The 15,621-nt window shown below is 29.0% G+C and overlaps 1 protein-coding gene across 7 annotated transcripts in view; it reads left to right on the forward strand.

The window, feature by feature from the left end:
• Window positions 1-15,621, forward strand: part of LOC111418337 (EBF transcription factor knot) — a 122,055-nt gene that overhangs the window by 31,734 nt on the left and 74,700 nt on the right. For all 7 annotated transcript variants that reach the window (XM_023050851.2, XM_023050853.2, XM_023050852.2 and 4 more), the window contains exons 5-6: window positions 13,584-13,657; window positions 14,230-14,298. In XM_023050851.2, coding sequence (XP_022906619.1) covers window positions 13,584-13,657; window positions 14,230-14,298 — 143 coding nt within the window. The remainder of the gene's footprint in view (window positions 1-13,583; window positions 13,658-14,229; window positions 14,299-15,621) is intronic.

A 15,621-nucleotide genomic window follows, 5' to 3' on the forward strand; every position in this document is an offset into this window, starting at 1 on the left:
TTGAAATCGAATTTTAATTCGGGGTTTTCGAGTTATCTTTATCATTTTATATCTCACTAACAAATCGTGACATTAATAAACGGGTTGTTGCATCAAATTCACTATTTAATTCTGAATAAACCCACAAGTTCACTTTGTTTAATCATCGAGATAAAAATTGTTTCCTCAATCACCTTTTAGTTCTGCATTGTCTATCATTCGGTCAATTAGCCCCTAAAATGAAGTCATTCTTTATTGATGAGGGAATATCACCAGATACTTTTAGGCGTATTTAGATTAGTGAATGCATCGGGAAGACATGTATAATTAAGTAGTCTATAGGATAGAAGTGGACGTCGCGCCGTTGGTGATAATTTCTCGTTCAAAGTTTAACAGGAACCGGCTACAAAAGTAGCCATATAAATGTCGATACAAATGTAACGTGAATAACGTATGGGTAGAGCAAGTTTTTAACAGCACGGACCTTGTCTGAGTGCCTCATCAAATTTGAAAAGAGCACACGAGCAACAACAACAACCGTCTGGTATTTTTCCATTTTATTTTTAATTATTTACGCGCCATTTAAACATTCAGCGAGCGGTAAAAATTTCAACTGTTACGCGAATTTGTCGACGGCATCGTTCCGATTGATAAACCGTGTTAAAAATCAGCGATAATGGATTGGGATCCAAAAAAAAGCACGGAAAATGGCACGCTGCTACTAATGTAATTTTAACGAGTGCGCCTGTGCATACTTTCCAAAAGTTTCCAGGTCGGACTACCACTTTTTAAGCGCGTTAACTTCACCACAGTTGTACCGTTTGAAAGTTTTATTCTTTTGGCTAATTGCTGTTGCAGAACAACTCGTACTCACGGTTTTAAACTCTCGTTTATAAACGCAAAAAAAGTACATTTTCACATCTTTTCAGTTAAATTCTTTTTAATTTAAATCGTTTGAAAAAACGAATTAGCATCTAAATTATAAAATGGTTAAGATAAAGCAGTCCCTGAAATTCCTAATCGCCCTTATCGCTAAAATCCCCGTCCAAATTCCAATTCTACACGGTCTCTCCTACTCGTTTGCCGGTTTCCAAACCCATAAATCCCCTGGGACTGTGTCCTCATATGCATAATTCCGCCAATATGCACCAACCAACTCTAATTAATTCTAAAATTATCATTTGGGGATATTCGCCGGGGTGCCTAGAAATCATTCTCGTTGTCCCTTTACTAATTCCCTCGGGAATAAGTTAAATAAGTCTACTGGGTGCTCGCGGAAAATTCTCTTGTGACCTTCGTCGGGGCCTCCACGTCTCCAGAGCAATAGATACATCAAATTTAGTTACTCGGAGGTATTATAATAACGCCGCGGTCTCCCCGTGGGGCCCACCTCGAGCATTTTCAGGGTTCGGGAAAGCGCCCGGGGAAATATGCAATGAAAGTCTCAATGAAACTCGAGGACGTTTTGCATGTCTTGGTCTTTTTGCAGCTCGACTGTCGTTTGAAGCCTCGATGGACCATGCGGTGTCAGAAAAGTTGGGCCCCTTAATACTCTGCGACCTCCGAGTACACATTTTAAACAAGTTGCTCTTCCAACGTACCGGAGTTTTCGTCATTATATATTAAGAACAACTAGCGGTACAACTTCTTAAGATGATTTAAATATTCTTTGTAAAAGTTACCCAAGTTATTTCTTTTTTATGTAGAATCTAAAACTAAGCTAAACAATTTGGCTTCGGACACATGTTGCTCGATGTCCCACTAAGTCCAGTTGAGCCACCACAATACAAAGCCCAGACCCAGGGCGTTACATATTCAATTAAACAAAAATCTATCAACTGCTTTGGCGCAAAGCGCCTTAATCCTAAAGGGTCCCCACGTTGTAGATAGATGCCGGTAGTTTTCGTAGGGGCCCCAAAATGCCCGGATTACAGAGACCCGCGCCCCGTAAGTCCGGTAATTACGGCCCCCGACAACCGAACGGGGGTTGAATTTCGTGCCCATTGATTGCTAGTAACTGATGCATTTTGTATTGTATGGGGGGTTAAAGGAAGAGTGCAGCGTCATTGCATGAAAAGGCCCCTCGTTATAATCCGAACGTTATCTCCTACTGGCCATTAGCTACAAAGCCATGGCTTTTTAAGTATTTGGGGGATTCTGCGTGTTTGATAGATAAAATAAAACTTGTTTATTTATAAAAGATTATTATCTGATAAATGTAAATTGAGTCTTAGCAAACTTCAAAAACTTGTATCTTAGTGATTAGTAAAAGCGAAGATACCAAATTACGCAGATTTATTTAGAATTCTCTTGATTTGTTCTTGAGATATAAACTATAAAAGATAATCAAAAAAACTAATTTGTATTGACACATTACTGCAAGGTTAATTTAAAATATTTATATCTCAGTGATTAATGAAAGTGGAGATGCAAAATTTTGTGGATTTATTTAGAATTAAATAGTAAATTTAATGCAACAACCCGTTTATTAATGTCTCGATTTGTTAGTGAGATATAAAATGATAAAGATAACTCGAAAACCCCGAATTAAAATTCAATTTCAAAAACTTGTATCATAGTGATTAATAAAAGTGAAGATAGCAAATTACACAGATTTATTTAGAATACCATGACGAATTTAATGCTTTAACCCGTTTGTTAATATCTCGATTTGTTCTTGAGATATAAACCATAAAAGATAATCAAAAAAACTAATTTGTATTGACACATTACTGCAAGGTTAATTTAAAAGATTTGTATCTCAGTGATTAACGAAAGTGTAGATGCAAAATTTGGTGGATTTATTTAGAATTAAATAGTGAATTTAATGCAACAACCCGTTTATTAATGTCTCGATTTGTTAGTGAGATATAAAATGATAAAGATAACTCGAAAACCCCGAATTCAAATTCAATTTCAAAAACTTGTATCATAGTGATTAATAAAAGTGAAAATACCAAATTATGCAGATTTATTTCGAATTCCATAACGAATTTAATGCTTTAATCCGTTTGTTAATATCTCGATTTGTTCTTGAGATATAAACTATAAAAGATAATCAAAAAAACTAATTTGTATTGACACATTACTGCAAGGTTAATTTAAAAGATTTGTATCTCAGTGATTAATGAAAGTGGAGATGCAAAATTTTGTGGATTTATTTAGAATTAAATAGTGAATTTAATGCAACAACCCGTTTATTAATGTCTCGATTTGTTAGTGAGATATAAAATGATAAAGATAACTCGAAAACCCCGAATTAAAATTCAATTGCAAAAACTTGTATCATACTGATTAATAAAAGTGAAGATATCAAATTATACAGATTTATTTAGAATACCATGACGAATTTAATGCTTTAATCCGTTTGTTAATATCTCGATTTGTTCTTGAGATATAAACTATAAAAGATAATCAAAAAAACTAATTTGTATTGACACATTACTGCACGGTTAACTTAAAGGATTTATATCTCAGTGATTAATGAAAGTGGAGATGCAAAATTTGGTGGATTTATTTAGAATTAAATAGTGAGTTTAATGCAACAACCCGTTTATTAATGTCTCGATTTGTTAGTGAGATATAAAATGATAAAGATAACTCGAAAACCCCGAATTAAAATTCAATTTCAAAAACTTGTATCATAGTGATTAATAAAAGTGAAGATACCAAATTATGCAGATTTATTTAGAATTCCATGACGAATTTAATGCTTCAACCCATTCGTTAATATGTCGATTTGTTCTTGAGATATAAACTATAAAAGATAATCAAAAAAACTAATTTGTATTGAGACATTACTGCAAGGTTAATTTAAAAGATTTGTATCTCAGTGATTAATGAAAGTGGAGACGCAAAATTTGGTGGATTTATTTAGAATTAAATAGTGAATTTAATGCAACAACCCGTTTATTAATGTCTCGATTTGTTAGTGAGATATAAAATGATAAAGATAACTCGAAAACCCCGAATTAAAACTCAATTTCAAAAACTTGTATCATAGTGATTAATAAAAGTGAAGATAGCAAATTACACAGATTTATTTAGAATACCATGACGAATTTAATGCTTTAATTCGTTTGTTAATATCTCGATTTGTTCTTGAGATATAAAGTATAAAAGATAATCAAAAAAACTTATTTGTATTGGCACATTACTGCAAGGTTAATTTAAAAGATTTGTATCTCAGTGATTAATGAAAGTGGAGATGCAAAATTTGGTGGATTTATTTAGAATTAAATAGTGAACTTAATGCAACAACCCGTTTATTAATGTCTCGATTTGTTAGTGAGATACAAAATGATAAAGATAACTCGAAAACCCCGAATTAAAATTCAATTTCAAAAACTTGTATCATAGTGATTAATAAAAGTGAAGATACCAAATTATGCAGATTTATTTAGAATTCCATGACGAATTTAATGCTTCAACCCATTCGTTAATATGTCGATTTGTTCTTGAGATATAAACTATAAAAGATAATCAAAAAAACTAATTTGTATTGAGACATTACTGCAAGGTTAATTTAAAAGATTTGTATCTCAGTGATTAATGAAAGTGGAGACGCAAAATTTGGTGGATTTATTTAGAATTAAATAGTGAATTTAATGCAACAACCCGTTTATTAATGTCTCGATTTGTTAGTGAGATATAAAATGATAAAGATAACTCGAAAACCCCGAATTAAAACTCAATTTCAAAAACTTGTATCATAGTGATTAATAAAAGTGAAGATAGCAAATTACACAGATTTATTTAGAATACCATGACGAATTTAATGCTTTAATTCGTTTGTTAATATCTCGATTTGTTCTTGAGATATAAAGTATAAAAGATAATCAAAAAAACTTATTTGTATTGGCACATTACTGCAAGGTTAATTTAAAAGATTTGTATCTCAGTGATTAATGAAAGTGGAGATGCAAAATTTTGTGGATTTATTTAGAATTAAATAGTGAATTTAATGCAACAACCCGTTTATTAATGTCTTGATTTGTTAGTGAGATATAAAATGATAAAGATAACTGGAAATCCCCGAATTAAAATTCAATTTCAAAAACTTGTATCATAGTGATTAATAAAAGTGAAGATACCAAATTATGCAGATTTATTTAGAATTCCATGACGAATTTAATGCTTCAACCCATTCGTTAATATCTCGATTTGTTCTTGAGATATAAACTATAAAAGATAATCAAAAAAACTAATTTGTATTGGCACATTACTGCAAGGTTAATTTAAAAGATTTGTATCTCAGTGATTAATGAAAGTGGAGATGCAAAATTTGGTGGATTTATTTAGAATTAAATAGTGAACTTAATGCAACAACCCGTTTATTAATGTCTCGATTTGTTAGTGAGATACAAAATGATAAAGATAACTCGAAAACCCCGAATTAAAATTCAATTTCAAAAACTTGTATCATAGTGATTAATAAAAGTGAAGATACCAAATTATGCAGATTTATTTAGAATTCCATGACGAATTTAATGCTTCAACCCATTCGTTAATATGTCGATTTGTTCTTGAGATATAAACTATAAAAGATAATCAAAAAAACTAATTTGTATTGACACATCACTGCAAGGTTAATTTACAAGATTTGTATCTCAGTGATTAATGAAAGTGGAGATGCAAAATTTGGTGGATTTATTTAGAATTAAATAATGAATTTAATGCAACAACCCGTTTATTAATGTCTCGATTTGTTAGTGAGATACAAAATGATAAAGATAACTCGAAAACCCCGAATTAAAATTCAATTTCAAAAAATCATAGTGATCAATAAAAGTGAAGATAGCAAATTACACAGATTTATTTAGAATACCATGACGAATTTAATGCTTTAATCCGTTTGTTAATATCTCGATTTGTTCTTGAGATATAAACTATAAAAGATAATCAAAAAAACTAATTTGTATTGACACATTACTACAAGGTTAATTTAAAAGATTTGTATCTCAGTGATTAATGAAAGTAGAGATGCAAAATTTGGTGGATTTATTTAGAATTAAATAGTGAGTTTAATGCAACAACCCGTTTATTAATGTCTCGATTTGTTAGTGAGATATAAAATGATAAAGATAACTCGAAAACCCCGAATTAAAATTCAATTTCAAAAACTTGTATCATAATGATTAATAAAAGTGAAGATAGCAAATTATACAGATTTATTTAGAATTCCATGACGAATTTAATGCTTCAACCCGTTCGTTAATATCTCGATTTGTTCTTGAGATATAAACTATAAAAGATAATCAAAAAAACTAATTTGTATTGACACATTACTGCAAGGTTAATTTAAAAGATTTATATCTCAGTGATTAATGAAAGTGGAGATGCAAAATTTGGTGGATTTATTTAGAATTAAATAGTGAATTTAATGCAACAACCCGTTTATTAATGTCTCGATTTGTTAGTGAGATATAAATTGATAAAGATAACTCGAAAACCCCGAATTAAAATTCAATTTCAAAAACTTGTATCATAGTGATTAATAAAAGTGAAGATAGCATATTACACATATTTATTTAGAATACCATGACGAATTTAATGATTTAATCCGTTTGTTAATATCTCGATTTGTTCTTGAGATATAAACTATAAAAGATAATTAAAAAAACTAATTTGTATTGACACATTACTTTAAGGTTAATTTAAAAGATTTGTATCTCAGTGATTAATGAAAGTGGAGATGCAAAATTTGGTGGATTTATTTAGAATTTCATGACGAATTTAATGCTTTAAGCCGTTTGTTAATATCTTGATTTGTTCTTGAGAAATAGACTCTAAAAGATAATCAAAAATCTTATTTGTATTAACACACTATTATAATGATTTAAAATGAAATGGTTTTCGAAAAGGCATTCACCTCTAACTTATAAATTATTAAAAGACCATGGGCGAGAATAATACGGTTATGGTTGAAATGTCGGGAAAATTATTGTACCGTCGAGGTTTTCCGTCAAAGCGGCACGCATTTCAACCGAAATTATTATGCAAACAGTGTCGAATCTATTCCGCTGTATAAACAGCAGCTCGTGGTACGATATATTCATGGCCGCGGGACGAAATTTAGTTTATCTCTAATCAAAATTACACCGAAAATACACAACGCGTGTTCAGTTTAAATACTGTCCCAGAACGTGTTTGACCATCACGAAACGCTGCGACTCCAAACTAAAGCACGAACGATTAAAGAACCTCAAACCATGCAAATAGAAAGGAACACGTTAATAATTTAATACTATTCGACTATCATATCGTCCCTTTGAATATTTCAATTTATACCTGTCGGTTTTTGGCAGTCGACGCGATATTGGAATTATACTTTGCTCCCCATTTCTTTCCCGCGACATTTCACTATCGACAATATTTTCCGATACCGAAAAAGACTCTGGGGATGTATGAAATATTCTTTACGGTGTTCTATACTGAATTAGGTTCTTTTCAAGAATTGAATTTCGCCGAAAAATTTTATTATCTGTTATTGTATTGTCTATATGTTAATACTTAGCTCAAAATCAAGTTTTTGTGTTCTTTCTTGACAATTGATCTCTAAGATCTCATGTAATCTTAATGAAATCAAAGCTTTCCAAAACATTTATATGATTGTAAAGCATAACTTCTGATAAAAGCAAGATTTTTGGCACCTCTGCCTTGGTGATTAAAGAAATTATTCAAAATTCTAAGATCTCTACGAGCAGAAACATAGCAAATTAAGACACGCTGATGCACGATCTAAATTGCATAGAATCTATGGTCGTAGTTGGGTTGGGATGGGTTGGGTTGGGTTACCATAAAGAAGTTTTTAATTTCTATAATATCGTTGATTTTGCACATTCGAAAAACTTAAAAAATCATATCTCAAGAAAGAATTGAGATATCATCATGAAGTAACAAGCATTTTAAAGCAAATTTATTGTAATTTTAATGACTCTAAAACAAATTTTTAATTTTCATCAATATGGTCACAATGTTTTTTTTAATTCAACCCTAACATTAATAATTGTAAAGGTTACACATAATCATGTTAATAGGGTTGTATCTCAAGAACAAATTGAGATATTAATATGATATATGAAGCAGTTTAAAGCAAATTTATTCTAATTTTAATGACTCTAAAACAAATTTTTAATTTCCGTCAATTAGGTTGCAATGATTTTTTAAAATCAACCTTAACATTAATAAAAAGTTATTTGTGGATCACATTGATGAGGCTGTATCTCAAGAACGAATTGAGATATCATCACAAACTAAGAAGCGTCTTAAAGCAAATTTATTGTAATTTTAATGATGAATAAGTTTTTCATTTCCGTCAATGTGGTTATAGTAACTTTTTTAATTCAACCCTAACTTAATAATTATTTAGGTTACACATAATCATATTAATAGGGTTGTATCTCTAGAACAAATTGAGATATTAATATGAAATATGAAGCATTTTAAAGCAAATTTATTCTAATTTTAATGACTAAAAGATAAACTTTTAATTTCCGTCAATTAGGTTGCAATGATTTTTTAAAATCAACCTTAACATTAATAAAAAGTTATTTAATGAGGCTGTATCTCAAGAACAAATTGAGATATCATCACAAACTAAGAAGCGTCTTAAAGCAAATTTATTGTAATTTTAATGATCAAATAAGTTTTTCATTTCAGTCAATGTGGTTATAGTAACTTTTTTAATTCAACCCTAACTTAATAATAATTTAGGTTACACATTATCATATTAATAGGGTTGTATCTCAAGAACAAATTGAGATATTAATATGAAATATGAAGCATTTTAGAGCAAATTTATTCTAATTTTAATGACTAAAAGATAAATTTTTAATTTCCGTCAATTAGGTTGCAATGATTTTTTAAAATCAACCTTAACATTAATAAAAAGTTATTTGTGGATCACATTTATGAGGCTGTATCTCAAGAACGAATTGAGATATCATCACAAACTAAGAAGCGTCTTAAAGCAAATTTATTGTAATTTTAATGATCAAATAAGTTTTTCATTTCAGTCAATGTGGTTATAGTAACTTTTTTAATTCAACCCTAACTTAATAATTATTTAGGTTACCCATAATCATGTTAATAGGGTTGTATCTCAAGAACAAATTGAGATATTAATATGAAATATGAAGCATTTTAAAGCAAATTTATTCTAATTTTAATGACTAAAATATAATTTTTTAATTTCCGTCAATTAGGTTGCAATGATTTTTTAAAATCAACCTTAATATTAATAAAAATTTATTTGTGGATCACATTGACGAGGCTGTATCTCAAGAACGGATTGAGATATCATCACAAACTAAGAAGCGTCTTAAAGCAAATTTATTGTAATTTTAACGATCAAATAAATTTTTCATTTCCGTCAATGTGGTTATAGTAACTTTTTTAATTCAACCCTAACTTAATAATTATTTAGGTTACACATAATCATGTTAATAGGGTTGTATCTCAAGAAGAAATTGAGATAGCAATATGAAATATGAAGCATTTTAAAGCAAATTTATTCTAATTTTAATGACTAAAAGATAAATTTTTAATTTCCGTTAATTAGGTTGCAATGATTTTTTAAAACCAATCTTAACATTAATAAAAAGTTATTTGTGGATCACATTGATGAGCCTGTATCTCAAGAACGAATTGAGATATCATCACAAACTAAGAAGTGTCTTACAGCAAATTTATTGTAATTTTAATGATCAAATAAGTTTTTTTTCATTTCCGTCAATGTGGTTATAGTAACTTTTTTAATTCAACCCTAACTTAATAATTATTTAGGTTACACATAATCATGTTAATAGGGTTGTATCTCAAGAAAAAATTGAGATATTAATATGAAATGTGAAGCATTTTAAAGCAAATTTATTCTAATTTTAATGACTAAAAGATAAATTTTTAATTTCCGTCAATTAGGTTGCAATGATTTTTTAAAACCAACCTTAACATTAATAAAAAGTTATTTGTGGATCACATTGATGAGGCTGTATCTCAAGAATGAATTGAGATATCATCACAAACTAAGAAGCGTCTTAAAGCAAATTTATTGTAATTTTAATGATCAAATAAGTTTTTCATTTCAGTCAATGTGTTTACAGTAACTTTTTTAATTCAACCCTAACTTAATAATTATTTAGGTTACACATAATCGTGTTAATAGGGTTGTATCTCAAGAACAAATTGAGATATTAATATGAAATATCAAGCATTTTAAAGCAAATTTATTCTAATTTTAATGACTAAAAGATAAATTTTTAATTTCCGTCAATTAGGTTGCAATAATTTTTTAAAATCAACCTTAACATTAATAAAAAGTTATTTGTGGATCACATTATGAGGCTGTATCTCAAGAACAAATTGAGATATCATCACAAACTAAGAAGCGTCTTAAAGCAAATTTATTGTAATTTTAATGATCAAATAAGTTTTTCATTTCAGTCAATGTGGTTATAGTAACTTTTTTAATTCAACCCTAACTTAATAATTATTTAGGTTACACATAATCATGTTAATAGGGTTGTACCTCAAGAATAAATTGAGATATTAATATGAAATATGAAGCATTTTAAAGCAAATTTATTCTAATTTTAAAGACTAAAAGATAAATTTTTAATTTCCGTCAATTAGGTTGCAATGATTTTTTAAAATCAATCTTAACATTAATAAAAAGTTATTTGTGGATCACATTGATGAGGCTGTATCTCAAGAACGAATTGAGATATCATCACAAACTAAGAAGCGTCTTAAAGTAAATTTATTGTAATTTTAATGATTAAATAAGTTTTTCATTTCAGTCAATGTGTTTACAGTAAATTTTTTAATTCAACCCTAATTTAATAATTATTTAGGTTACACATAATCATATTAATAGGGTTGTATCTCAAGAACAAATTGAGATATTAATATGAAATATGAAGCATTTTAAAGCAAATTTGTTCTAATTTTAATGACTAAAAAATAAATTTTTAATTTTTGTGCAATGATTTTTTTAATTCAACCTTAACATTAATAAAAAGTTATTTGTGGATCACATTGATGAGGCTGTATCTCAAGAACGAATTGAGATATCATCACAAACTAAGAAGCGTCTTAAAGTAAATTTATTGTAATTTTAATGATCAAATAAGTTTTTCATTTCAGTCAATGTGGTTATAGTAACTTTTTTAATTCAACCCTAACTTAATAATTATTTAGGTTACACATAATCGTGTTAATAGGGTTGTATCTCAAGAACAAATTGAGATATTGATATGAAATATGAAGCATTTTAAAGCAAATTTATTCTAATTTCAATGACTAAAAGATAAATTTTTAATTTTCGTTCAATGATTTTTTTAATTCAACCTTAACATTAATAAAAAGTTATTTGTGGATCACATTGATGGGGCTGTACCTTAAGAACGAATAGAGATATCATCACAAACTAAGAAGCGTTTTAAAGAAAATTTATTGTAATTGTAATGATCAAATAAGTTTTTCATTTCAGTCAATGTGTTTACAGTAACTTTTTTAATTCAACCCTAACTTAATAATTATTTAGGTTACACATAATCGCGTTAATAGGGTTGTATCTCAAGAACACATTGAGATATTAATATGAAATATGAAGCATTTTAAAGCAAATTTATTCTAATTTTAATGACTAAAAGATAAATTTTTAATTTCCTTCAATTAGGTTGCAATGATTTTTTAAAACCAACCTTAACATTAATAAAAAGTTATTTGTGGATCACATTGATGAGGCTGTATCTCAAGAACGAATTGAGATATCATCACAAACTAAGAAACGTCTTAAAGAAAATTTATTGTAATTTTAATGATCAAATAAGTTTTTCATTTCCGTCAATGTGGTTATAGTAACTTTTTTAATTCAACCCTAACTTAATAATTATTTAGGTTACACATAATCATGTTAATAGGGTTCTATCTCAAGAACAAGTTGAGATATTAATATGAAATATGAATCATTTTAAAGCAAATTTATTCTAATTTTAATAACTAAAAACTAAATTTTTAATTTTCGTGCAATGATTTTTTTAATTCAACCTTAACATTAATAAAAAGTTATTTGTGGATCATATTGATGGGGCTGTATCTTAAGAACGAATAGAGATATCATCACAAACTAAGAAGCGTTTTAAAGAAAATTTATTGTAATTGTAATGATCAAATAAGTTTTTCATTTCAGTCAATGTGTTTACAGTAACTTTTTTAATTCAACCCTAACTTAATAATTATTTAGGTTACACATAATCGCGTTAATAGGGTTGTATCTCAAGAACAAATTGAGATATTAATATGAAATATGAAGCATTTTAAAGCAAATTTATTCTAATTTTAATGACTAAAAGATAAATTTTTAATTTCCTTCAATTAGGTTGCAATGATTTTTTAAAATCAACCTTAACATTAATAAAAAGTTATTTGTGGATCACATTGATGAGGCTGTATCTCAAGAACGAATTGAGATATCATCACAAACTAAGAAGCTTCTTAAAGCAAATTTATTGTAATTTTAATGATCAAATAAGTTTTTTATTTCAGTCAATGTGTTTACAGTAAATTTTTTAATTCAACCCTAACTTAATAATTATTTAGGTTACACATAATCATGTTAATAGGGTTGTATCTCAAGAACAAATTGAGATATTAATATGAAATATGAATCATTTTAAAGCAAATTTATTCTAATTTTAATAACTAAAAACTAAATTTTTAATTTTCGTGCAATGATTTTTTTAATTCAACCTTAACATTAATAAAAAGTTATTTGTGGATCACATTGATGAGGCTGTATCTTAAGAACGAATTGAGAGATCATCACAAACTAAGAAGCGTCTTAAAGCAAATTTATTGTAATTTAATGATCAAATAAGTTTTTCATTTCAGTCAATGTGGTTATAGTAACTTTTTTAATTCAACCCTAACTTAATAATTATTTAGGTTACACATAATCGTGTTAATAGGGTTGTATCTCAAAAACAAATTGAGATATTAATATGAAATATGAAGCATTTTAAAGCAAATTTATTCTAATTTTAATAACTAAAAAATAAATTTTTAATTTTCGTTCAATGATTTTTTTAATTCAACCTTAACATTATCAAAAGTTATTTGTGGGTCATATTGATGAGGATGTATCTCAAGAACAAATTGAGATATCATCACAAACTAAGAAGCGTCTTAAAGCAAATTTATTGTAATTTTAATGATCAAATAAGTTTTTCATTTCTGTTAATGTGTTTACAGTAACTTTTTTAATTCAACCCTAACTTAATAATTATTTAGGTTACACATAATCATATTAATAGGGTTGTATCTCAAGAACAAATTGAGATATTAATATGAAATATGGAGCATTTTAAAGCAAATTTATTCTAATTTTAATGACTAAAAGATAAATTTTTAATTTCCGTCAATTAGGTTGCAATGATTTTTTAAAACCAACCTTAACATTAATAAAAAGTTAAATTAAATTTATTCTAATTTATGGCTTAAAAATATTAATTTTCGTAAATATGGTTACGTTTTTTTTTAATTTAATTATAATATTAAGAATACCAATTTATTATTAACGATTTTTTTGTTTATCTTTTCAGGCTATAATCTACGAAGGACAAGATAAAAATCCTGAAATGTGCCGAGTTCTTCTAACCCACGAAATAATGTGCAGGTAATCGACACCATTACATCTATTTTTAAACTCTTTTGTTATAAAAAAAAGCAAAAATACACCGAAATATATAGCCCTCGTAAACATAAAAAACGATGTGATAATAACGTTTGTTTCAACGGTATTTTTTAACTTTTTTTCATCTTATTTAGCTTTTCACTGTGTTTTTTTTCAAAGCTAAAGAAAGAACTGCATTGAGTGACTCGCCATAGCCCGTACCCCTAAATACTTTTTCAGGTCCCCTTCGTCCTTCGTTTAATGTCTTTGGGGGGAACTGACTGTAGAGCCAATCCCCATGGGACATTCTTCTCCCCTCCCATTATACTTTTCATAACAAACATTCAGTTGGACGAAAGAAACGTCTAGAAATAAATAGGCTATTTTTACAATATGATGTTGAATTATTTTCTAAAGTTGAGAAAATCGATTTTAAAGCTTGTTTGCGCGAAAATTGCAAGAACGAAATTTGCATGATAATATTTTCGCTCTGAAAGTGTTTTATAGGGTGATAAAATTTGGGTGATTTAGTTTATTAAGAACCATAAATCTAAAAATCTTTTTGTTATTTGCAGTCGATGTTGTGACAAAAAAAGTTGTGGCAATAGAAACGAAACGCCGTCGGATCCTGTGATAATAGACAGGTAAGTTTTTACTTTTCTTTTTTATTCAGATTCGATTTTTTTGCAACTACCGCGACGTGCGGTCGAGAAATGTCCAGCTCGCAAGAGAAAATGTTTCACAAAAATAAAACGATAAGAACAACAAAACTTTGGATAAATGTGCCCGTTGGTTGTCGTCGGAACAAGAAGCACGTGATCACGATACAACGACACGAGAGGCATCTCGCGGCAATTTTCCTTTTCTTTTTTTTTTTGTGTTCTCCCTGCCCGCTGATAGTTGGGGGATGGTTACAAAATGGTGTCCCAAGGGATCGAGATAGGGATAGAATAAGTATAAGAAAGGTGTGGGGGAATAGGAAGAAAGGAAATGTTTTTTTTTATGGTTGTGGCGGGGAAGGAAGTTTTTTTTATATTTTCGGTTTACAACAATAATAATAGGAAAAAGAAATTCTTGATTTATAAAAGCTATTTGAAGTTAAAATTTTCTAGGCCCCAATTAAATGGGGACGTTTTTCTCTTTGAGAGCAAAAATATCAAAATTTGCTACAACTTTAATACAAAAACATTTTTTTAAAACGTTGTGAATCTCGCCTATATGTGTATGATGATAATCAACGATAAAAGTTTTTGGTTATTTCGGTTGGAATGAAAGATAGATAAGTGTTTGGATAATAACAACAATAACAGTTAGTGTTTAGGGTCGATTTCAGAAAAGGTAACAAAAGGAAAAGTCTAAAAAAGGAGGTGATAGTACAAATATTACCGGGTGGTACGATCGTAATTGCTGTACACAATTCAATTACTTAGAATCCCCAGATGGTAGTTATCTTTAATTGCTACATGGATGGTGTAACATGCAATTGAAAGGGAAGAAAGGCCTTATAAAATGGTGAATAAAAAGAGACTGCGATAAGTTAAAAGACGTCCAGTTCGGTATCTGCAGTGGTGTAGTGTATTATGAAAAAAAAGTGTTAAATTTTGCAAAATCGTTCCGCGTAAATAGTTATTACGATAGCGTCGGTAGCAGTTAACGCCGTATAGCGTATAAATCAACGTAATGGCGGTTGTTATAATTCGATTAGTGTTATCCGAAAGCATTAATACGGCGATAAAGTGCGCCGGTCCGTTTTGTAAATATTAAATGTTGGCACGCCCGGACGCTTTGCCGTTTTCCCTGAAAATTGTCATTCGACCGGCGGCAACGTCAATATATATTACATACAAATTCCGACAAATTAAACAGTAGTAAAAACTATATGCGCATGATATCGGACTAACGGGCTTGCATTATTTGGTTTAAATTTACAACCGGCAGCCAATTTTAACCTCGATAATAGACGACCT

Source organism: Onthophagus taurus, chromosome 10 (assembly GCF_036711975.1).
Source record: "Onthophagus taurus isolate NC chromosome 10, IU_Otau_3.0, whole genome shotgun sequence".
Classification (NCBI taxonomy): domain Eukaryota; kingdom Metazoa; phylum Arthropoda; class Insecta; order Coleoptera; family Scarabaeidae; genus Onthophagus; species Onthophagus taurus.